Here is a 25844-nt window from a genome sequence, read left to right on the forward strand (position 1 = left end):
AAGAATTTCTCTACGCGCTAATTGCTGTATAACTTCCCGCTATACCTAACGCAAGCTTCACAGTCACGCAGATCCAATCACTCGTTATTTCACAATTTTTACGGTACTTTCGCGAAGGTATATAAAATGAACAGTATATCGAAGCACTGATTTTCTCGCAGAATCGTTACTAAATGATTTTCCCGCGAAATGTTTACACCAAAAATTTTACCGACATACAACACTTGATGAAATTTTCGAACTATATCGAAACTGAGGTTAATGCTGATGCAGTGATGCTTGCTTAAGTACCGGAATTTTGAAAACTGACGTTTAAGATACATAATTTTTAATCGGTAGAATTGCATATTTGCATAATAGATAGAATAGACAGGTTCTGGTCACAGCTAAGTGTCGATAAATGTCGGTATGGGAATCTGTATTCAGAACTGGCCTCTCCCATCTACTTTGCAAAGTGTTTTATTACGCATCGTGATTCCAGCTGGTTTAAAATTTGGAAAACTACCGTGTAGACGTTTCCTTCGACACTGACAAATCCCCGTCGAGATTCACGGGTAGAAACCCTGGGGGAGTAAGAAGGTGCGTGGAAACGTGTCAAGCTCGACACTGTGGAGACACTGAGTTTACTCAGGCTGCTACTCGACGGAAAGCTCAGACTGGATGTATCGATAATAGACGTCTCTAGTGACGTTGTGGTACTTGGATGTATTCTCGGTAAGAGTCTTCTTCCGTTCTCCTGTTTTTATTTGTATTCCCGTCTCTCTTGTTTTCACACGTCAACATTCTATTTCTCACGTACTGGAAGAGGGGAAAAAGTGAGGCGACAACTGATGCGGTCCTTCTTGGATATGTTCGAAGCACACGATTTTGGAAACAAGTTTTGTTCGTTGACTTGACCGTAAATAAGCTGTCATTCTGTATATACTTTTTGCCCTTTGTGCGTTAGAGCTTTAGTAAACGTTTAAGGGTTCTCCTTTGTTCCGGAGATTTCAAATTTCTAAATCGGCTAGATTACGGAACGATTGGATTTAGTAGTTCACAAGTTTTCTTCAATCTGTCAACAAATTTCTTCAGAAACTGGAATTACCAGAGTTCTCAAATTCAAAACTCGTTTTATAAACTGTCATCTCGCGTCTCACCTTGCATAGTTAAAAAATGCCTGCTGCGTTGGCAAAGACAATATCGTCCGTATATTCCACAGAATTTACAAAATAGTACGGAGTAAAAAATAAAATCCAGCCACGAGGCGAAGACAGATTCTGCAAATGTGTCAAGTGAAGTTGTAGGACGCTATAAATGGGGGTTGGCAGAAAGGTGTGATAAGATTTGATAGTATTCTGGATACGGTAATACGGGGTAATCTCGGGAAGGTTGGGGGAGATCCCAAAGACCTGAGCTTGGGGAACAAATGCGGGTTCAAGAGCGTCGACAGGACGCGATATCACCTCGTCACCTCAACGTCAGGGAAATTCGTCTTCTGTCCTTCCTGACACCCGTCGCTAGCTTTCCCCCAGGATTAGACTGCAGCCAGCAATTTCTGTTCAAATTCTCACAGAGTCCAATTATAGTCGAGCTTCTGCACTCAGACTGCCGCGTGTCTTCTTCCTGCACCAAGTTTCAAAACCTCGTGAGAACGTCGTTCTGTATGACAGTTGATTTTCTGCTCAGAGTAAAGTTGAATCTGTTTGTTTGGTACACGAATTTTTCTTTTATTTTTTACTTTTTTTTTTGTTAAATAAAGCGGATTATCGCAATTTGTGCAAAGAATATAATATGAATTGCCGTAATCGTAAAGGATACTGAATTCTCTGGTTGACGCTATAAAATTTATATCCATTTTGTCTCTAGAACGATATTTTTTTTTGGGTATTATAAAAGATGGAAATTGTCAAGAGGACTGTGTAGTAATCGTTATCAAAGAAATTTCTCTTTTGGTGGGTTGAAAATCACGTTCTCGAAATAAAAGAGGAAAAAGGTGAATTGAAAATGATTCCATTACAGCGTTCATTTATTTGGTTTTTTTTTTTTTTTTTTCATTTGACAAATTCTCTCGCTCAGCACAGAAAAGCTGTTTAATTTCCTTTTTTACCTCAGGGTGTATTTATCCACGCCGAAACTCGAACACAGCGCGAGGAAAAAAGGTTTTTGAAAAATTAATCGTTATCCGTCGGGCTTAAGGAAACAAAGAATATCTTTCGTGGGACGGCGATTCTCGCCGAGTCGTTGAGGAATTTAAAGCGATTAATAGACGACGAAGCGCCAGTCTCTGGAAAGAGAGGAAAAACTTACCGACTATACCAGCAGTAGTAAAATACGAGCCAAAAAACAATTCCACGTAGTGTTTTGTTTTACTTTTTTTTCTTTTCTTTTTTTTTCTATCGAGTTCTTGTTCCCCCTTCATTTTTCCTCCAATTTTATTTTCTTCGTTTTATCTTCGCTTGTCCGAGCTTCGTTGTTTCTTCTCCCATCGCTATATCTGTTACTATTTATTTTTAATCATCCTTTAATGTATCGAGCCTTATACGAAGAGGACTACAAAGAACGATACAAAGAAAAGATCAGAGAAAAAGTATGAAAGTTGTGTGAGAGTCCATTTGGGTCCCGTATTGGGTCCAATAACTACAAGTAATGAGATTTGCCTGAAATGTCTGTCCATTTCTACTGCTTTTAGTGTATTAAAAACCCTACGATTTTCCTCTCGGCTGGTCTGAATAGCTTTTTTATTTTCTTAGTAACAGCGATCATCATCAATTGTGTTTTCTTTTTCTTTTTTTTTCTTCCATCCTTTTCTCTGAACGAACATCGTATGGATTTGAGAAATTCTACACCATTGGATCTTGTAGTTGTACGAAATCAAATGGAGTACACGAAATTGCGTTTTTTTCTCTCTCTCTCTCTTCTCTTTTACTTATCGGACAACAAACATTGTCTACACAGTCTTACACAAGTCCACATCAATGAAATGGAGAAATTGTGGGTACATGAATTAAAAATACACGCCAAGTATAGAGATTAATGCGGTTATAATGCGACAGGTTGAATTAAACGGTGGCTAAACACGGGTGTTTTACAAGCGGTAATTTGGCCTGATGGATCAAATCCCTATCAATATTCATGCCTCTGAGTCTTCGTTAGCATAAAATATATTCCGACGAGAATCGACGGCCGCCGTTGAGATCCACGATTCTCTTTCTTCTTAAGCCGCGAGTAAATTGATCAAGCCTTATGCAGCTTGCTACTCTCTCCGTGAAGAATATAATCTTCTTTTGACATAGATCGAGTCTGGGTGCACAAAGATACATCGATGCGTAACCGAAGAGTTCATCGGCCGATTTCTGGTCCCGGATAAAAATGAAAGAAGAAGTAAAAAAAGAGGGAGAAGGATGAACAAAAAAATTAACGCGAATAAGCTTCCAATGTCAAATGTTATATAATTTTTACTTTTGTTTATCGATCTAGTGATCAATTTAAGATCGTAATTTTTCCATCGTAATCAACATCTGTACGGTATGGTAAATTGAAATATGGCTTAACGATGCCAGTATGATAAAGAAAAAAAACAAATCCTTCCAGTCAAATTGTATAAAATAGTATTTTAAATTAAATCTGTCATCGTATGTAGTAAAATAAAACGCATCTAACAGATTTCTCATAATTTCAAAGCATCTATCTGTAATTCCCGTATACTTTATATTTTTAGTTTTTGGAAAAAGATTTTCCTCCCTCGCGAACACAACTATTCGATAAACAGTCGATGCGCAACAATCCCGTGAGTAAATTAACAAAAAGTATCAAACCAGCCCCCTCAATCCACGAAGCGAAAGACAATGGTTTACATAATAAATAAAATTACCGTCGTTTACCAGCAATTCTCTCTCTCTCTCTCTCTCTCTCTTGGCGGACAGAGTGCCACGCCGATCTAATCTAGCCAATTTCCGGAGCTTTTGGATTATTGATGGTATGATTAAGCCCGTAATGAACATGAATCGTTCCCTCGGTTTTTACTCAGGTACGGGTCTCGTCGTTTAGTATCTTGTTTCATGGAAATATCTCACCCAACTTATATTGTCGGTCGGATGTAACAGCCACTTTGGGTGGGCGATGGGGAGGAGGGGGTGTTGCCACGCTCTTTGTGCTGATACATTCTCTCTATAATGCAAAATCTTAAATGCCCCGTCTCCCTCCGAGTCTCAGCTTTCACTGGCTGATGAATATGCATGCCAACCCGCAAGTTATACTCTTGATTTCGCTCCGACAACTCATTCCGATGTGGACGAATACCGGGCAATAATAATAAATCGGAACTTGAAACGGTTTTTATCGGCGATTCTATATTTGGGTATAATTTATTTACCCTAAGAAATCAGAACATCGATTGACGAACGTCGTTTTTTTTTTTTATTTCACTCGAACCAATTCGTCAAACGATAAATTCTTCAAAGGACAGAAAAATACCAGTCAAAACAAACAAAAATCCAAAAGATTGAATCAACTTTTTCAGCACCGCAATTAATACTTTAATTTCGGTTTTAGAAAAACATGAAATATCTTTTGATCGTTTGTAGATTCACACAGGTATAAAAACAGTTTCTTTTTGTCTTTGATATTTTTTCTACGATAACCAACAGAAAATATATCAAAACTACGAGACATTGGATTTTTGGAATAATTTATTGGTACGATTACTTTATTCTGTAAAGAAATATTCAGGTGTATGCACGTTCAAAGTTTAAAAATTGAAATCTGCTCGAATTAATGCAAATATGAAAGCTACGATATAACGATTCATTTTTCGAAAAAATCAACATTTCACAAGTACAGGGTTATATAAAATTCACTGTAAAATATAAAAAAGCAAAATGTACTCACATTTTTGAAACCATGTACCTTCAAAGTCATTTCAACGTTCCGTTACTTCAACGTTACTCGCAATTTCTGCACCAGAATAAAATGATCATTTCACGTATCTTAATATATTAAATAATCGATGGCCGAAAATACGTTTCGATAATTGAATTCGGATCAAACGAACCGATTACTCGCGGAGCGCGAGACGGACGTTGCTCGGACTTTTTTTTTCTTCTTTCTTGAAACAGATGGATAAATATATATCCTCGGCTCGGATATCGTGCCGGCGGTATCTCTAGCCATACATCACCCTAGAGTTTCTTCGCCCCTTCTCTTTCTCCTCGTCGTTGGGGGCACTTGGGCCCCGGGCGCAGGGCCCAACCCCTGCCCCATAATCCCCCAGCCCCCGACTTCCATAATGCCCCAACACAGGCGCAGAATTGGTATAAGATTCTGTTCTTGCCGAAGCTCAAGCTGCGCCGCGGCCTCCTTTGATGAGTAATTTAAGGTAATTACAAAACCGAGGGTCCTCTTGACCCTCGATGACAACTCTATTTCTTTTCTACCGTCCGGTACCGGCGTCGGTTGTTCTTCTTGTTGGTTATTGTTATTATTCTATTCTAATTCTTCTTCTTCTTCTTCTTTCTGATTTATGTTTCACTCAAAATCAGCTGTACCACAGAAGAGAAATTTTTAGTTCCGGTTACCGCTCAATCCTGAACTATTTTCATTTTTTACCACAATCGAAAAATATAGTTCTAAGTACAAAATGCAAAATTGGTATTGTAGCTGTTACCGGAAAGTCTAGTATCCGTTACTATTCTATTTGGATTTGGATTTAAATTTTAGAGGTGGTTTATTATTCATTATCAAGTAACTGAATTTTATAACTCTGGTCAATGGAATGGAGTCAGCTTCGGAAAAAGGCTTGAATTGAAAGGCTTGGAGAGATATTAGTAGAATTGATTCATGCAAAAACTTTGATACAGTTTATAAATCAACCTGCTGACTCGGTCCGGGAATCGAGGCGGCTAGGTGAAGATAAGGAGAGGATGCAGAGTGTAAAGTGACTATAAAACTGTGGGAAAGGAATCCGAGGTCTGGAGGACGTAACATTTGAACCATACCGGAGTTAGCTTGCTTTTAATATCCCATAAGTTTACATTGATTCTTATGGGAAATTATCCCGGTACATATAAAAGCACAAGAATTTAAAAATAATATAAATAATCTAAAGTCAGGGGGGAAAAAAAACGTTTCACAGTCTTCGGTAATTTTACTTGAACTTGATTCAAACAATATCGTTACTGTTAAATAAAATTCAAACCGAAAATATACTTATACAGTGAAACAAGCTGAGATATAACAATGATATGAGATAAGGTTTTGTATTAATTAGGATGTTCAAAATTATCGAACTGTTACATCGATTTCGGATTATTAATCTTGTCAAGGGTTCTTTTCCCGCTTAAATTGATCAGATCTGAAGGTTTTATGATCTTTTGATTGACTTTTTTGTTAACGACGTGATAAGGTCGGGGAGAATATTAACGAGATATCGGTAGATTGATGGTGTACGGCATAATCTGATTTATTTAGGAAACTGGAAAAAGTCTACAAGAACAAAAAATTATATTTTCACATTACAACTATGCTATAATTTACAATTTTTTAAAATCCATTCTACACAATTTGCGGTAGGGGTTTGCTCAGCGAACAAGAGATTAGAATCGGATTCAACTTGCCGGAGTATAATAATTTTTACCTTTCTAATTGATAAACTTTTTCTCAAATTGTTTGTATCATTGCTCGTGTTATTCGAAATTTCACAGATTCGTTTCGTATCGCAAAGTCGGAATGCTGTTTTTTTCCACTTCCGCAACTTCTGTTTCTGTTTCATTACACTCAGGTTTAACTGAAAACCGTTTGGAACTTATCGTTTCATAATCGTAACGTTTATTAATTCTGCGAATGCTGCGATTCCAGTTGAATTTTTTTTTGTTGTTAAAACATGCACGAAGTTGTCTCGGTCAAATTATTCTTCTAGTAAGAGGAAAGATTTTCATTTCAAGTTTTTCATTTCCTTTTCATCTCCTATGCCTTTGAAATATTTAGCCTGAGGTACAAACCGGTGACGAGAACATATTTTTGACAAAACAAGCTAATATCGCTTTCCCATCCAGTAAAAGCCCCTGGAGGAAGGAACTCGGCTTTAATTTTCTTGCGCGGGGGAGAAGGAATGAGAAAGAAGGAATACGGGGGAGGAAAAATAGAGGGAACGAGAGAGAGAGAGAGGAAGAGAGAGGAAGAGAATAGGTACAAGGGGCTCCGAAAAGTTACGATGCTTCGCGTGCCGCGCGGCAAACTTCATGAACCCCAAAGAAGCCGGGGTATTTTGGCCGTAAATCACGGCGAAGTATCGCAACTTTTACCACCAGTTTATGGATATTCTATGTAGATCCTAAACGAAAGTGTGAAAGTGATCCGAATCAAGCCCTAAATCTTTAAAGTGAAAGATCGAAAATGTTTCTCGGTCCGTCGCATAAATTCACTCTTTTCATAGGATCTATAACGCTTTCCATCCACCTAGAATTTCAACGCCTATAACAATGGTACACTGAGAAAAATTTCATTTGTTCTAGTAACTAGAAAAATTCAGTAAAACAGGTGTCGTTAAAAAAAACTGTTTGAATATTGTTGGGATTACGAAAAACGAGGTACGTCTAACCATTTTACGCTATTGTTGATCCTTTTTTGGTAATTGCAACGCAAAATCAGTTTGTGAGGTTTACTCTACTTTTTTAGTTAAATAAGGCTTTAACGTCAATTTATCGTTGCACAAGCATTAAATTTTCGCAACAGTTACAAGAAAATTGTTACAAAAAAACTAATTTTCATTTTGTACTTAGAACTATATTTTCGATTGTGGTAAGAAATGAAAATAGTTTAGGACTGAGCAGTACCCGGAACTAAAAATTCCTCTCAGTGTGTGAATTTACGTCTTGTAAATAAATCGGTATTAAAAATTTTTAAGACAGTCGTTTTTGCTTGAAAACATTTTTCTACAGTATAAAAACAGGATTTTCCGTTTCCATTAAAAATCAGAGCTAATATTAAAAAACCTAATTTTCAAGACCATCAAAACAATTCAGACCCTCTAAAACTCGTTTTAATTTACCGATAACTTGAACCGCTTGTGATTTAGTTACCCAAAAATTACTTGACTACAGTTCGTATCAACATAATTTCAGGATAGCATGTATATACAGTTGAATTGAAAAGTGTTCAACTCAGTGTAGTGAAAGAAATTTTACCCAATATAAAAGCTTATTTCCCAACTTATCGCTATCGTTGTGGCTATTTTCGCAAACACTTTTCCCCAGAAGCGTATAGCAAAAATCACTGTACCGATAAGAAATCAAATCCGGGTTCGGAACGTATCCGAGGTGCGAAAAGAAGCGACGGAAAAGAATCCGGAGTTATCGGAGCCCGGAGGGTGGATCAAAAGGATGAACGAGAATGCGCGAGATCCCGGAAAATATTTTACAGAATAGATACTGAAAGAGTAAAAGCACTTCGGGCAGTTGCCAGCCGAGCCGCGATGCATCGGCGATAAAACCTTTCGACCCGCCTCGAATACCGGCCACTTTCGCTCTGAAGTCGGTCGGATTTTGCACGGAGCCTCGGATTTATGCATGCATTTAACGTCGACGCAACAACAATCTCGAATCCTTAATGAAGCGACGTTTGTTACCCTCGATAGCTTCCGATGAGCCCCTCGATTTCACACCGAGTTCACTAACAAAGTGACGTTTTGACCTTGCGCTTAATACTCTCCAAGGAATTATCTACCGCCATTGTCAAGGAGACGAAATCTCGCGTGAAAGCTCAGCTAATACTGCGAAAGGTGAACGCGAACCAGAATCTCATCCACTTTTATCATTTTTTCCTATTCATCGGCGTGCGGAGAAAGTTTGCGATGAGAATCCGAGGGCAGGAATTCTTCTATCAAACTTTGTTAATTATTAAAAGTTTCGGCTGAAAATTTTCCATACTACACTGTATACCACAAAATATTTTCTCATCACTCATCAAACATTTTTAATAGTCAAATGGAGAATGATTGTAAATTTTAACCGCGGGTAACGAGTAATATAATATCACTGCAGAAATGTTATTCGAGTTTTCCAGAAACGATGTTATAGAAACATCGAAAAAACATTTTTTATATTTGGCATGAGATTGTTAAAAAAAATTTTTTTTTTTTTTGGTTTTTTTCTCTCATCCAAACAAACTTTGAACCGAGCTGAAAGGTCGATCCGAGGTAAAAATATAGGCATTTTTTAAGGGATCGTGTGCCCGATGTATCATAATTTGGAGAAAGTGGAGCGGAGAAAAAGGGTGTGAAAAATTCTGGGAACGGTATAAGGGCGAAGGTTTTTTTTTATGTACGAAACACGTGTAACCCTATAAATGAAAAGAAAAGGAGAAAAAGAGAAAAAATACACACGCCTAGGTCAAATATTTACGAAAAATCTTGTACCCATGGAATACTTGTCAGCTGGATTCTCGCATCCCTCTAGACTAGAAAATCGACTACCTACCTTCGGTGCAAATATTCTCGTAACTACCGTATAGCTACCCTTGTGACCCCGATATTTCATCGGCTGCTCACTCAAAACTCACAAATATATCTTCACATGCTACATACACGCATATTGTACGTATTCGCATAAAAATCAGGTGAAACTCATACGATCCCGAGGTGTGAATTGTTTCCTGGATCACAATGAGAAAAGTTTCATTTGTTATAATGACTAAAAAAATTCATTAAAACGCGTATCGTTAAAAAAACTGTTTGAATATGGTTAAAATTACGAAAAACGAGGTACGCGTAACCATTTCGCGCTATTGTCGATCCTTTTTTGGTAAATGCAACGCAAAATCAGTTTGTGAGGTTCACTCTACTTTTTTAGTTAAATAAGGCTTTGACATCAATTTATTGTTGCACAAGCATTTAATTTTCGCAACAGTTGCGAGAAAATATAATAACAATGATCGTAAGGAGAAAGAATAGTAACAGATACTAGAATTTCTGGCAACAACTACAAATCTAATTTTCATTTTCTACCTAGAAGTATATTTTTCAATCGTGGTAGAAAATGAAAATCGTTAAGGACTGAGTGGTAACCGGAACTAAAAATTTCACTCAGCGCACCACTTCACCTAGTTTTTCGATACCGTTGACACTCGTATTTGTTTTTCTTCTTCTTTAATGCGAAAATTTGATGCACGAAAAAATTCCTGAGAAACATTTTCAGGAAAAATCTGCATGATTTCTGAAAAAGGCAAATAGAAAAATGGAAAACCAGAAACCCTGAAAATAATCGGAATTTCGACGAAATTTTTACATGCTAAGACTATTAATATAAGTTCCGGCTGAAATTTCCTCGAATAAGATGACGGAAAGAAGAATTAAAATGCACGAGGTTTCTAATCCGAGTATGAAAGGCAAGATTAGTCGTTGCTCCGAATCTCATGATCGCTCAATTAGAGAGGAGTTAATTAAGATCCGCCTTTGGATAAATGGCCAACGATTGAACGATACCGCTTCAACAAATCGTCTGGCGGTTAATATATTCGATACGTCGGCCAAACGAAAGTGTAAAAAGACAAGGAAGAGAAGAGAAAAGAAGAACTTGGTGAGATTAGAGAGGGTCGTTAAATTCGGTCTAATTCCGTTCGATGAGACGATCGAGGATCCAACAGCGCGATGTAAAATTGTATCCATAATCCGTGAACCGATTCCCCAGTTCTTGTTTCGCCGGACGAGGGTGATCGTTCATTAATAAGAGAACCCGGCTTGGTTTCGGGCTGTTTGATAGAGGAGGAATGACGGTAATAAGTAACGAGACCGGGATCGGCATTGATGCACCAGAAACGACACGGGCCGCGGCTTCGCCCCTTCGGCAAAGCCACATCGACGACCATTAATCACGCCGCGTTTCACTGTAACTCAATCAGATGTTGCCGTGAAGGAACTTCTGCTATCGGAAGAGAAAAGGTCCGAGTGAGAGAGAGAAAGAGGAAGTAGAAGAAGAAGAAGAATAGAAAATAAAAAAGTAAAAACCGTCGACTCGACGCGATCACTGGACCACTTTGAGTATCCAGTAACCGATGAGTAATGATCTCTGGCAAAGGACGAGGAGATCCGTCTTATTTTCTTTTAGTCCTTATTTCACCGACTCTCCTTTTCTCCCATACTGTACTGATGAATGTTGATCTTCCTTGCGAATGCCTTGTAAAAATTTTGCCAAGTATTTTCAAGATTATCGTCACCGAGCTGCAGGATTTGTCACCGTGACGATGAGAAACAATTTTGGTTTTTTACGTACATACAATTGCTGGAAATTTGAGAAAAATGGATATCGTTATAATTAATCGTACGAATATTTTTGGAGTTAGAAAAAAATCTTATAGAGAAATTAACAGTATTAAGCACTTCAGTTTCCAGCGCAATAAAAAAAAAAAAAAAAAACGCATAACGCAGCGCTAAAACGTTCTGATTCCTTAGATTTGTTCGGTTGAATGGAAGAATGGATTTATGGATAATCATCGATTAGTTTTCACGCCGGAATTCGAAGAGTGCAGCAGCCAAGTTTTATCATTCGAATTTTCATCCTTGGATGTTCATCCGTTTTAATCTCAGTTCGTTGAAATGGAATTCAAGGTAATTACTCGTAGACATCTTATTTGAATACAGACGTAATGCAGGGGTAAAAAGTTTTCCGATTATTTTCAGCAGGGTGATCATTCACTCTTCAGACTTCATAATTTACCCTGACTCACGATCGAAAATTTCTCGTTTTTACACTACGGCGATTTTTAGTTACAGGGTGTGGAAATAAAAATGTCGTTAAAAACTTTTCGAGACTTCAAAGAACATTTTTTCGCATCTTTTCATCCGAAGAACGATTAATTGTCTGGGATTTTCTCCAAGCTTTTCCGGATGCGGAAATTAAGTTTCTCGGCACGAATCGACGTCGAAACAGTTGGCAACTTTTTTTTTCCCCCGAAGATGTATTAAACCGTACGAATCTTACATTTTCGCCTGCAAGGATATTCCCTCTATTGACGTTGGCTGCGAGACACAAGATGAAGTGTTAATATCGTGCCAGCAATTTCCTCGAGTCGATTTAATTTCGTACACTTATCATCCGAAGTGAGCAATTTATACCTTGGCCTCTTTGACGTATCGTTTAATACGGTTTTATTATTATACTCGGAGAGTAAAATGGATCTTATAAAACGGCTTCGTTAGCCCGTGACATTAGGAAATCGAAAACCGTAAATCAACTCGCATTCTTTCCTTGGAATGTAGAAAAGTTCAATGGATTAAAAAGAGAAAAAAAATGTATCTCCGTAGTTTGATGAAAAATAATTTGCTACTCAGATTTTTATCCTATGGTTCGTAAATTTTTGCTCCCAAGAACCTTTGATCGAGGAAGCTGACGAATTTATCAGAGAGTCCGCGGAAATTTCGAGCTCACAATTAATCCTAGGCCAATGATCGTTATTAGTCTTTGCACGTTTTGCTGCATCGACCGTCAGTCAGTGGCATACGTCGCTTTGTGTTTCCGCTTCGTCTGCCTTGCATAACTCGACCTCGCTTCTATTCATCGAATGATAATTTATACGAGACCGGGATGATCCGCGCGATACGAATCACGAATTGACCGTCAATTACGTACGAGAGTGGATACGCATTCTGTTGTACGTCGACATTTCCAATTTACAGTTACAGGATGTATAATGCCCGTGGCAATCGACGCAAAACCCTGCCTAACGATCATCGGTTACCGATTATCAAATCGAGGGCGGAAAAATCTAAACGGGTAAAATTTGTTGTGGAATTAGATTTGCCGGAGGTTTAATTATCTTTATTTAGTTATCGACAGCTCGCTTCCCGTTTCTCGTTATTCTTTTTCTTGTTTGGATTCAATGTCAACACACCGCGTGATCATTAGGCGACTATTTATCTTCAATTATCGCGACATCGAAACTCGACAATTTTAGAATTGTAATAATGACGCATTACTCTGTTTAGTCCGAACCGCAAAGCAGTCGATTACCGTTGAAATTTAGTGTGCACTATTCGGCAGCATTTTTTTAAAATCATTCACACTTTACAAGTCATTCGAAATTTTATGTCTTCTTCACAAATTCTTCAAGCATATTTAAAGAAGCTTCAAATTTCTTGAAACATCATCAAGTCGTATCAAATCTTTTGAAATATTTGAGAATTTGAAGAAGGTGAGATTTTGTGAAATTTTGTAACTTCAAATTAAGTGGACATCCTTTCGAATAGGATGAAATATTTTGATTATTCTTCAGAAATCCGTTTCGATCACCGAATATTCACAAAATCTTTATACGTGAGATAAAAAAAATTCGATGTCGCAAAATGAGACGAAATCTTGTCATTAAACCCATCAACGAATCATAGCAAAATCGTATCTAAAATCAGAAAAGTTCGCAATAAGTGATTTTAGCCTCTCAGAGTCGAAAAGGCCTTTTCTTCATATCCCGCAAGGCTAGGGATAAAAAATAGGGGGTAAAAGATGATTTCCGAATCTTATCCAATGCAGATTCGCGTCTCGCCGTAACTTCGACGTCGGAGAATTACATTCGATCCGATCGTGCGAAGGGAAGCTTGAATTCTTCCTATTTTCTATATAAAAGGTGAGGGGCGGATTCGGGGGTGAAAACGAGGATAAAATGAGGGGGAGAACGGAGCGGAAAAAAGTGGTGTGTTAAAAGTGGTAACGAAGGAAAGAGCAGCCCCGGCAGCTACTACTGGAAAGTGAGATTTACGACACGGGAGTTTAATCAGCACACGGAACCCTGGCCATTCGTAATAATTAAGGATGGAGCATAGACCAACGGAACGAAACGAAACGGTTACTTACCTGTTTCTGTATGCGTGCGTATGTGTTGCGTGGCTGGTGTGCATCTCTCACACACACACACACACACACACACACACACATACAACACCAGAACCTACTCACGCTGTTGGGATCTGCTGCTGCTGGAAGATGCCGCGGGCTTATGCACTTTGGAGTTTGGACTTCGTTACTTTACTTACCTACCTCTGTTTATTACGACACCCCCGGCGCCCGAAGTGCAGCTCTGCTGCTCGCCCAGGGATGATTTAAAATCCAAACTCAGGCGGAAGCCCGGAAATCGATACGTTTTATTTGCTTCTCAGTCTTGCAGGGTCTATTTTTATCAAATTATTATGATCGTAGAGCTATTTTAACCTGTTTTAAAATAAGAAAATATAAAAAATGGAATTATGAAAAAAAGCTTGGATGTCGATGCTGCGTTTGAAATTGCTTCAAATTTACGACAAATTTAGTGGATTTGCTCGATTTCACTTTACCTTAGCAGTTTTTATAGTCGGAATATTGTTTTCTGACAATTTAGTACAACAGTTTTTCTTGTCATATTGGCATCTTCAATATTGTAATGGTAATATCGAATCGATGACTAAAAAAATAAAAAAATTATTTTCTAGGCTTCTGGATAAAATGAGATATCTTAGAGTGAAGTAGAAGTAATCTACTAGATTTTTAACAATTTTTAAGTGATTTAAGTACCATAGCTTTTCTTCAAATCTCACGTCTTTTCTGTCTTTGCATTTTAAAGAGATCTTACCTGGATTACGAAAATAATAATTCTTCAAATGCTCGATGCTCGGCCATCTCGTAATGTGAAGTAAGTAAAAAGTATGGTTTTTTTGCTATCCAACCTTCTTAACAGAGAGCATATTTTCTATCAAGTCACAAGTGTCGGAAGGCAAGCAAAGTAGAGCCGAGTTTCTAACGCCGAATATCCTACAGCGCCGTCTGTTTTAAATCTTGAACATTTGCCTAATTGGATTATTCGCGACTCTTTTTATCTCCAATTAAGACGACCATTTTTAATCCACGATCCTCTTACGATCAAGCGGATTTTCATTCACACTGATGATAAAGTGTTGCGCCTGCACGCGTTTCTTACTCTTAATTCTCTTATTTTTTCGCGTTTTACGTACTTACGGAATTCGAGTCACAGAACTCGCAGCCGTGCGTAACAAAATCCTGGTGATAAAAGAGGATGGAAAGAATAAAACGAAAAACAGATGCTTCGAGTGAACCGGCTCTCCTTAAGATCTCGCCGCGTCTTGCATCACGCGAAACGGTTTCCAGAGCGTTCTGGATATCATTTCCACTATTCACGGCAGTGCAGTTTTACGACTGAACAAGAATAAGCCGCGAATTCCTCTCGTCTCATTTCCTTGGGATTAGTTCCATCAGTTTTTTCGCCGGACCGATACACCCTTCGATCGATGATTAACAATCACTTTTTTGAGGATATCAGGCAGTCGTCTGATAGGTGGATAAAATCGTGGGAGGGAAGGAAGAAAACCCGCGAAAAGGACGAAATTGATTCGGTAAGTCAGGTAAAGAGAAGTGGGTGAGAGAGAAGGGACAAAAGTATCAAGGATCTTTCGAGTTTTCTTCGGACCACGATTATCACGATACATTAAACATTCATTGCTCGCGAAGCGAACGCGGTTCGCGGTTGCGAATTTTTTAATCCAGAGAATAAAGGGGAGCCGGTATCCCCGATCTCGCCACTTCCTTCCCGATCTTGTTCCCGTTGAAACAGCCACTTCAAAGCCGCCGCCACCGCGAAACTCCGCAACGCACTTGTTGTATTCGCATCTCTTTGCACCGGAACGCGGTGAATTCTACCAGAAAAGGACTTCGCCTCAAGCTACGTGCCTCTGTGTTCCTTATTTCCGTCTCTGGATACGCCCCGAAGGGCTTGAAACTGATCTCACGGAACGCTGAACCGTTACCCGATATTTTCAAGAAGAAAAACAAGACTGCTTTTAATTGGACTAACAAAGCAAAGAAGAAACGAAAAAGAATTTAGAACTTGCGGGAATGCATTATATATTTTACGTGTTGATTGCAAGGTTTTAGATTACTCGATCACGGTTACACGCTAAACATGTAGGTACTTAAAGTTGGTCCAAGCGGCTTGAGAAGTTCTTGGATTCACGTAACTTGGAAGTCACGAGTACAACGAGCTTGAATTGACCCATGCCTTGACTTTGCAAGAAACAATTCACGCGACTGAGCATAATATTTCCATTACTTTAAATCGCTTGAAACAATTTCAATTCGTATAATATCTGTGAGTTGAAATAATTGCGAATAATTACTTGACTGGAATTTTCAATGCGATTTATTTGACTTCGGGTGACTCGAGTTGACTTGAAATTACTGTTAATTGTGACTTGACGTAAGCTTCGTTGAGTTTACGCGAGATTTGACTCGTGAATAACCTTGATCAAGTTTTAATTAATCTTAAATAATGCTAATCACTCAAATTTATTGATCTCTAATTAAATTGAGGTTGATAATATTGAAGAAATCAATTTCAGATGTCGCGCAGGGTGTTTTCACTTTTCCTCCTTTTCCTTGCCACTCTTTCTCACTCTCTCTCTCTCTCTCTCTCTCTCTCTATTCTCTGTTTTTCACTTTTATTTTTCTTTTCACCGCATATACTTTATCGAACGGTATACTTCACTAGCAATATAAAAGTTTCTCCCCTCCGCCCCTCGGCGCGGTTACCTTAGTGGAAAAGTTTTGGTAAGAAATTAAGATGGCCCGTAACACGTTGCTTCGTTTATTTCCTCCTTTTCCACTCCTCTCCGTGCGGCCAGCCGTTCTTTGCTCCAGTAGTGATACCCACCGATGCGTGAAGGACGATGAAAGTTCAGAGTTCACCCCTGAAACTCCTTGAGGGTGGTAAAAAGTCCCTGTAACTTAAACTATAAAAATCGCCCCCCTGAAACTGTAAATATTCCGGCAACTTGAATACCTACCTACAAGGGAAAAGAGTAGATAAAAAAAGAGGGCTGGTTTTGAAAACAACTAAGTGTCGGTAAATGTCGGTAATCGTCGGTAAGGGAATCTGTAATGAGAATCGGCCTTTCTTGTCTACTGAAAAGCGTCGATATTTTTATTAAAATTGACTTTTAACCTGTTTTCACAATTCTCTCTTAAATTTAAATTCAATTTGTTTGGACAAGTGTTCAGGCTCGTTCTCGATGGCAATTATTTTAATAATTTTACGCGTGGCACCAGATAATTCCATTATATCGGACGATTAGCATTATCGTTAGCATCTACATCAGCGTCAAAATCAGAGAGTTTCACCCTTTCAATTCTGTTTCCCATGAGAAAGAACGAGTGCAGGGTAAAACTAATAAGTAGTCACAATTTAACTCGACGGTATTCGGAGTCCCTTTTTAACGAAGCGTGCATAATGCGTGCTTGTAATACACACACAAGCGAAGGCACGCCACTCGTCGAGAAGCCGGAGCCACTAATGTCCTTCTCGTCGCCCTTCTGCAAGGCGCTGGATTTACTCTGAAACCCTCTTTGACACTCCACGGGTGTCTGATGCAGCGGTCCAGACGGAGAGTAAATACATACCACTAGAGATAACCAATTCTCACGATCGGTAGGTGTTATTCAACGATTTATACCATTTTCAATCCTCTCTCCTTTCCCTTCAACCCGATTACCAAACGTATCGAAATATACCGCAATCGATAGTTTGGCGCAGGCGAAAAACTTTTCCATGTTTGTTTATCTCGAAATTCTACCGGCGTTGATAACGATTCACTAATTCGGACGTTTTTCGAAAACAAGCCCGTCACGATGCTTCGAACTTCTTATGCGGATTGATTTTATAAGTTTTTAAGAAAAATCGTCATTTTGCAACTTTGAGATTTTTGGTAATTCGATAAATCGTAATAAAGTTAATCATTATATACTCGTGTATTCGAAGCTTGCTTTTTCAAACTTTTTAGTATAAAATTGCAAAACAGTGAATTTTAATTCCAAATTCTTCAAACTTCGTAGCTTTGTACAACCTTGATTGTCCAAACTTCTTTCTAGAATCAATGTCAAACTATTTACATATCATGTTTCTTAAAAATGATGTCCAAAAAATTGCTGTGGAGTTAATTTTGGCTTTAATATCTATTTTTTTATATTCTCGTTAAATAATTTTATTTAACGACCAAAGTATCAACACGAAAGACTCCTAACGAATCTACGTGGCAAATAAGAAAGAAAATTGTGAATAATTGTTATTTTCTAGTGCGATGTAGCTGCTAAAATTATTCGTGATACAGTTGAAATATAACATTTTAGTACATCATATCCGGATGCCTGATATAAATCCTTTCGAACCGCGCGAAGGAGGAACAACTTTAACGGATGACATAGTTTGCGTCTGGCTCGAATAAATATCATAGCAACGGAATATGCAGCATGAGCTACAAACGGGCTATTATGCTCCTCTGCTATCGGGCAAAACAGCCTCTTAACGACTCAGCCGGCCTGAAACGAGACCGAAGGTTGAAGTTAAGCTCCAACAGGCCACGTGCCATCCTTAAACGCGTCCCGAATCAAGGCAATTAAGTCTCGGTGGACATCAAAGAGATCTTATAATGTATATCCTCAGCTGAAGTCGGTATTCCGAGCTCAAATTTCAACTTGAGTTTAGCGCTCCAGGCACTCGGTTAACAGTTTAATCTAAATCCTCAACATCGCACAACCTGTGCAAAGCTCGCGCATAGATCTTCACCGAGAAATTTACAGCAGGTATGCATCGACACCTTTTTCTTATTCGCTAGACTTAACTTCACCTCGAGCTTGACACTTGTTGCATCTGTATTTCCACGAGACGGATATTATTATTTGATAACTCCTATTATAGACGAAATGAGAAAATACGTACCGCCTTTCAACAACGATTTACACTGAGAGAAATTTTTAGTTCCGGTTACCGCTCAGTCCGTGACTATTTTCATTTTTTACCACAATCGAAGAATATAGTTCTAGGTAGAAAATGAAAATTAGCTTTCTAGCTGTTACCGGGAAGTCTAGTATCCGTTACTATTTGGAGATCGTACAATTATTTCACCTTTCGATTGTGTATAACGAAATTTTTATCATGCGCTATCGATTCGTCAACGATGGATACGAACGTGAGTTTTTTATCTCTGGATGAGTAAGCAGTTGTCAAATTATACGTAGGTATAATAAACCTGATGGTTGTGCGCTGGTGACATGTGACCAGGCGATAAAGCTCGTATTTAAAGCGCGTTGTATTCTGCGAAGAGAGGAGACGAAGAATTTCGCAACGATTTCAAGTCCAGATAAGCTCTTAGGTCTTTTATCAATCCTGCGGTTGCGTAAATTATACGAAAATATATGAGTCATTCCATACAAATTCGATCTGGGTCTGACCTCTCCGATTCCGTCCACGAATTTTTATTCTGTTCTTCCAATTATCAGTTAATTTATATACAATTTTTTTTGATGTTTCTTACGACAAAAGCGCAAAAAAAAAAATAAGAGAATGCCGGCCGATTTTGAGCGAAAGCTAAAAAAATTTCATACCTGACACATGATTTTTCAGAATTATTTTAGATAATTTGATTAAATCGTGTCGATCAATATGTGCGTTTTTAAAAGATGTGTACACTTCAAATCTATTGGAAACATTTCCGAAAAAAATACACAGAGCGCCTTGGAGAGTCGAAACAATCGTACGAAAAATCGCGCGAGCCAAGTCAAAGAGGTCAAGGGTCAGGTCCAGGTTCAGTTGGCATGGAATGCACCATATACATACATGCAACGCATTATAGAAGGAGGACCAGCCCTGCTTCCATGACCTCGACATATGACCATTCATTGCTCGTCATTTATTACACCTGGAAATCTTTCGCCGTTTCTTATCCTCCCCATTGTATTTTTCCATTCTTCTCTCGAGAGAAAGAAAGAGAGACGGCTGCTTCTTTTCGTTCCAGACAGACAAACGAGTCTCCGTTGTCGGTAAATGACAAGACTTACGGAATACCATTTCAATCCCTATACATAAAACACCCCGAGAGGCTCGTCGAGCTTTGCTACTTCGGAAATGGGACGCCCGATATTTTGTCTCTTATACTCACGAAATCACCGATAATCGGACACGAGAGAGGATCCCTAGAATCGCAAAACCTCCCTGCAACGTTTCGTCTTTTTCCTTTCGGATTTATACGCGTTTTTCGACGAAAATTTCCACGGGAAATTCTGAAGGATAACTGAGAATACGCATCCGGGTCACGTGACAATTTCTAGTTAAACGTAAAAGGATCCTGAAGTCGGATAAGAGAACTTATGGCATAATAATAATAATAATTTTAGAATACGAGAAGCGATACGAATCTCGTTCCGTTCGCATTGAAGATAAGTTTATTTGTTAACAAGGCGTTGACGGCTTGATTGTTGAAAGAAATTCTTTCAAAGCTTCTCGAACACCTTTTCTTACGTGGTCGAAATGATGTCTCCCATCTTTCCAACTCAATCGTTGGAGATCGTCTCTTGATAATCAATCACGTTTTCAATGGCAAGCCCTTTTATGGATTTAAGAGAAAAATCGAGCTTTCAATGACAAAAATACATGAACAAGTGAACGAAAAATACACAGAGTGTCGATTGTCAGGAAAATTTTAGATATCGATGGTTCGTTTCAAATCCCTTTGGTATCGTTTAAAATCTATTGATTTTGTTCGATTTCACTCTGGGATGCCTCGGTTTATTGAAAAGACTATTTTTAATAAATTGACTGAAACAGATCTTCTTTTTTTCTGTAATCAATTCCATACTGCGATTCTTTGAACAAATGGTCTTCTGAATAAAACGAGACATCGCAGAGTGATGTCGCACGAATCCAATAAAGTTCCTAACCAATCATTTCAAGCGTTTGAAAGAAATATCATCGATATCTCAGCTTTCGTTTATGACTCTAATATTGTTTGCTTTTGAATTTTTAACTCTTTGTCACACATTATTGTGCTGAGCCAACTTCTATAACAACATAGTATTCTGTGGTTTATGGGGTGGCTGATTACGAATCTGAAATCAAATTTCAAATATGCAAAATCATGGATCCATTAGAACGGATGAAAACTTCAAATTCAATCAAACCCGGTCAAACAAAACTCTATGCGGTGACTTTTGAGTTCGCTGATTGAATTCGCCTTATTGAATTTTCGAAATTTGACTTCAGATTCGTGATCAGCTATCCCAAAATCTTATAATTTATGTAAAACATGTACATACGAGTACAGAGGTAACTTTCTCGGAAATGAATTATTCCTTCAGTTTTCACGATTTTCTTCAATCAATTTGTTTCTAACAACAACAATTTACATTACATCGCAATAATTACTCTCGAGTATTGAAAGAAGTATGTTTGACAAATTCTCTAAACATACAAAAAATTGATATAAAATAGGTGGTAAAAATATCGACAGACAAACCACTGTGACTCAAATGGTTAAAGAGATCTTCCTAGCTCACGATTACAGTAAATCGATAAAATCTACTCGGTGACACAGAGTTGTAAAAAGTATCGATTTTTGTCCAGCGAATCTCCTCAACGTGCTCAATTCGTTTCGTTCCGTCAGCGGTTTTGATTATGAATTTCATCGTATTCCGTGAACACGCGTAACGAAACTCCGCACGTATCCGCGGAATAACGAAGTCATGAAGCGAATCAGTGAGGCGAGAAGGTGCAGGGTAACAGGTAAATGTGCCGTGGCGCGGTGAAAACGAGCCAAGATTTAATTTATTCAGGGGTGTTTTGCTCTTTCATCCCTCTCGGAGAACTCACGCGGATCTCTCTCTCCCTCTCTCTCTCTCTCTCTCTCTTTCCCTCTTTTGCTCTCGTGGCGATAATCGATTTCGACACCGATTCAATTCCGCAATTTGAAAACCGATTGAATTACATCTATCCGATTTAAGGCTCGGACGCACTGCACTTTTTTCACCCTCCGTTATACACATAGGCGGTAGAAAACTCAATTAAACGCAGCTACCCGCCAACTCAATCGCACCGAGAATGAATTAATCAGTTTTGCCTGTTGATCCGAATTCTCTATTCGTGAATATCTCTGCCACCTATCGCCAATTTTATATTATGGAAAATCCGCTGAAATAAGACGGTTTTTATACCGTTAAAGAAACGGACGTAATAAAACCACAATTGTGAGAAATTTTTGAACGGTGATACGTGAATTTATTCTTCGTTCACGAAATTCGATGCGGAATTAAAAAGTACACCAAAGCTTCCGAAGAGACGTTCGAATGATTGAAGCTTCGTTTTTCTTTCGAGTAGTTTCACGCCGTTTGCCCTAAGAAGTAATTTTAATGTAAAAAAGAAGGTATAAAGAGATCGAAATATATTTTTTCTTGAGTGAAAATTCCATCTATCCGATAAATGTTTAACGAGTTACCATTTTTTTTATGATATATTAATTAAAACGCATTGATCGAAACATTCGGTTTGCTTTATTTTAAGTAGATTAATAACGTATAATTTGAATTCAATATGAATTAACGTTAAGTCTTAGTTACTAGAAAAGAATAATTTAGTTTTACCGGTACGTTATTCGATGAAATTTCTAAAAACTAATAAATAATAAAAATATACTGCTAGAATTTGGGTTATGTATATATTATGCATGCATTAATTCGCTTCCGAGTAAACCGAAAATTTTAGAACCAAGCAGCGTTATAAAATAAGGTAATAAATTTTTTCCCACGAGGTAAATATTATCCCTATGTATGAAAGTTTCGGCTCGACAAATATGGGCGCGGTATAATATTCTTCTGTCGTATCGTTTTCTTTAGAGCGATAAATTACCAAAGCTATTACATTTTGGGGGAGGATTCTTCCATGCTGGCTTTTCAACCTAAGTGGTATTAACAGGGATGCCAGACGGGGTCACGGGAACAAAAAAGAAAAAAAAAAATAAGTCACGGATGAAAAGGCGTGTGCAGCTCTTAAGGGGTTCGTTGTATTCGAGGAAAAGTTATCAAACTCTCGTAAAATTGTTGAAAAAAAAAAAAAAAGAAAGAAAAAAAAAACGCTAATATGCGGCCGAACGTATGAGATATATCGGCTCGTAGAAAAGAAACGGTACTTCCGGTTCGACGGGGCGAAACCGGAAGTCAGCTGCCACCGCCGTGCTGCTCTAAGCGATAAATCCTGCCCGTCTTTTTCAATTCTTCTTCACCCAGGGGACAAATTTCCTTTCTAGTATTTAATTTTTTATTGTTTTTGTCGTCGACCGTATCGTGACCCAGGCCGTGGGACGCAACTGTTATATTCAACGAGTCAATTATAAATCCAGGCAAGCCGGAAAATCAAAGGCTTGTACCCCCAAAACAGCAAGGGTAGTGCTCCGAGGGGTGACTGAAACCCAAGGCACGGTACGAGGAGTGAACGCAACGTGCAACGGGCTGGTCTGAAAGACAGAACGCAAAGATGCCTGCGTCACTCGAGTACTCGCATTCAAAGTTCGGGGTTGCCTTGATGGATGTGTCGGAAGAACAAGACTCCGTACGCACGCTACCGAAATTTGCTAAACGCGCGAAAAATCTGTTCCGCGCGCAGAGGGCGCCACCGGAAATCGAAGCGATCAAACTGAAAATCGGAGCGCTCGGCGCGAGGGATCATTCCGAAATTATCACTCGGCGCGACAGGTCGCTAAGCGGGACTCGGAGCAGCCGATACACTCGGTAATGTTTTTTTTTTTTTTATGATTATTATTATTTTTTTTTTCTTTCCGGTGATTAACAGACTTCCGTTTGAGCCCGGAAAACTGGGTCGCGCAATTCGAGGATTGCAATTTTCTCGAGTCTGATGCATTTCTTGTACCTACCCGTGTCACTTCCGTTGGATAAGTAAGAACTCAAATGTTCGACCTTTGTTTGCGTGCCTCGTTAAAATCGCGAGTCTTCCGGCTTGTACACGTTGCGAAAATTGCAACTGCTGCAGAAGGATCGGAAGGACGAGTCTGCAGTGAAACCGTTGATTGCGAGGCCGCTGATTAGAGGAATTACGAGTAACTTCCACGTTAGCTATATTCACGACCTCGGAATAATTCCCCCCCGCCTCCCCCTTATTTTCCGAGTCTCTCTTCACGCGAGAAGGACTCATCAAGGCTAATCTTATCTCCCTGGACGAAATTATTTTTCCCCCCGTCCCTGATTAACGTCAATGAAAATTAGCCACGTTTGCAAATATGTACAACGTACATGTGCCGAGTACAATATGGAAATTTACGGAAATTAGAATTTTACAGATCATTGAGATGAAAATCTTGAGAGGTTGGAATCTGCATCTTTAAATTAATTATGCATCTCGGATAGAAACAGGAATATAACGTCCATTTGGGGTAATTTCAACTTTTGTAATATATGCAACGACGTGAAATTCTTACGAATGTCTCTTGGCGATATGTTACGGTTACGTATGGAAAGAAGTTGTTCAAAGGGGAAACTTTTCAGATTCAATAAAGAACGAGAAATAGTTCGATACCTTCTTCCTTGAAACTCCCGATACCAACTTTCGTTTTTAGTAGCTTCGGTTACTTACCGGAAGTGCCAAGGAGAGTATGGAAAATTTTTACGTACAAAATATTCGTTCGAGTCTGGGCTTATTATTCTCATTTTTTTCAAATACATACGCAAACAGAATTTCTTTAATTTACCGGACATGCCAATCAAGTATGACGACAAAAATGTTTTGTAGACTCAAATAAATGTGATTTCACTAAATAAGACAAAATTCTTGCTCTCATCAATTTTTCATTCAAATCATGCGTCATATATTTAAATGAAAAAAATTTCTTTCACCGTGTTCTGTGAAGCAAACAAATCCTTTCTCTATGTATATTTCGTTACAACACCCCCATAAAATTCTGACTCCCTTTATTTCTCTAACCAAGAATATTAAAAAAACGTTGAAACATCATTCGACGGATTGTATTATAATCACTCTGTACGTTTGTTTATTCTTGTTTATCAAACAACGAAGATCTTTATTAACACATTACCGATTTTAACCGCGATTGCCGCAGCTTACAAAAATTAACGCACGATTTCATTTTGTTATTCCAGGTCCGCCAGGTCCTCCGGGACCTCCGGGTAAGCGAGGGAAAAAGGGAAAGAAAGGTGACTCGGGGGATGCAGGTGCGCCGGTAAGTCATTTCTTACTCAATTCACTTTAGATTTAGATTAGAATACGTCCGTACCCGTAGAATTTAACATTTTAAGAATTAGTTATCAACTGGTAGAAGATATTAAATATTCTTTTTTCATTGAGAACAATCATAATACCGTCAGATTCCGCGTCGGCGTGAATAAATAAGTTAATATTTAATTTCACCAATTTCTCGGAGTCACAATAAAATTCTATAATTATATCAGAGAACGGACGTTTTAAAATGATGAATTATTTCACTGAAGAGTTAGTAAGTTTTCTTTATTTACGAGTCATTTTTATACCTCTCAAGCTTTATATCCATACATTTTATTGTTTGCTTGTTAAATTTATTTTTTTTTATTTTATTTTATTTTTTTGTCGTTTTGCATTTCGTGAATGACGTAATTTTAATTAAATCTTAAGCCTCATTTAACGATGACTGTTTTTAATTGATCCCCCGTTCTTACAGGGAGTGACAGGACCGCCGGGCAAGAATGGTTTTCCGGTATATTATTTTTCTTTAATTTTCATTCATTTTTATCATTGTTTTTCCAGTCATACATTTTTCGTATACCATTATTTTTATTTATTTAGTTACTTTTTTTTTTCAACTCTATTTTCTTGTCCTCAATCTCACGCATCGAACACCACAGTTTTAATCACGCAATATATCACTTCCGTTCAATTACACGAACTAAATCTGTGAAATGGGATACAAAGAAGAGAATTAAAATTGAAAAAGTATAAAAAGCAACAGAAATTTGCTTCCAAATATAGAAGTACGGTTTGAAAATCAACATTTGGCAGTGCAAGGGCACGGT

General features: G+C 38.3%; 1 protein-coding gene across 9 annotated transcripts in view; it reads left to right on the forward strand.

The window, feature by feature from the left end:
- The window catches only part of LOC124187553 (collagen alpha chain CG42342), a 168600-nt gene that overhangs the window by 108996 nt on the left and 33760 nt on the right, over positions 1 to 25844 (forward strand). For 8 of the 9 annotated variants that reach the window (XM_046579725.1, XM_046579716.1, XM_046579722.1 and 5 more), the window contains 2 exons: positions 24939 to 25018; positions 25493 to 25528. In XM_046579725.1, coding sequence (XP_046435681.1) covers positions 24939 to 25018; positions 25493 to 25528 — 116 coding nt within the window. The remainder of the gene's footprint in view (positions 1 to 24938; positions 25019 to 25492; positions 25529 to 25844) is intronic. The other variant, XM_046579721.1, reaches the window with a different exon arrangement.

This window comes from Neodiprion fabricii, chromosome 1 (genome assembly GCF_021155785.1).
Source record: "Neodiprion fabricii isolate iyNeoFabr1 chromosome 1, iyNeoFabr1.1, whole genome shotgun sequence".
NCBI lineage: Eukaryota > Metazoa > Arthropoda > Insecta > Hymenoptera > Diprionidae > Neodiprion > Neodiprion fabricii.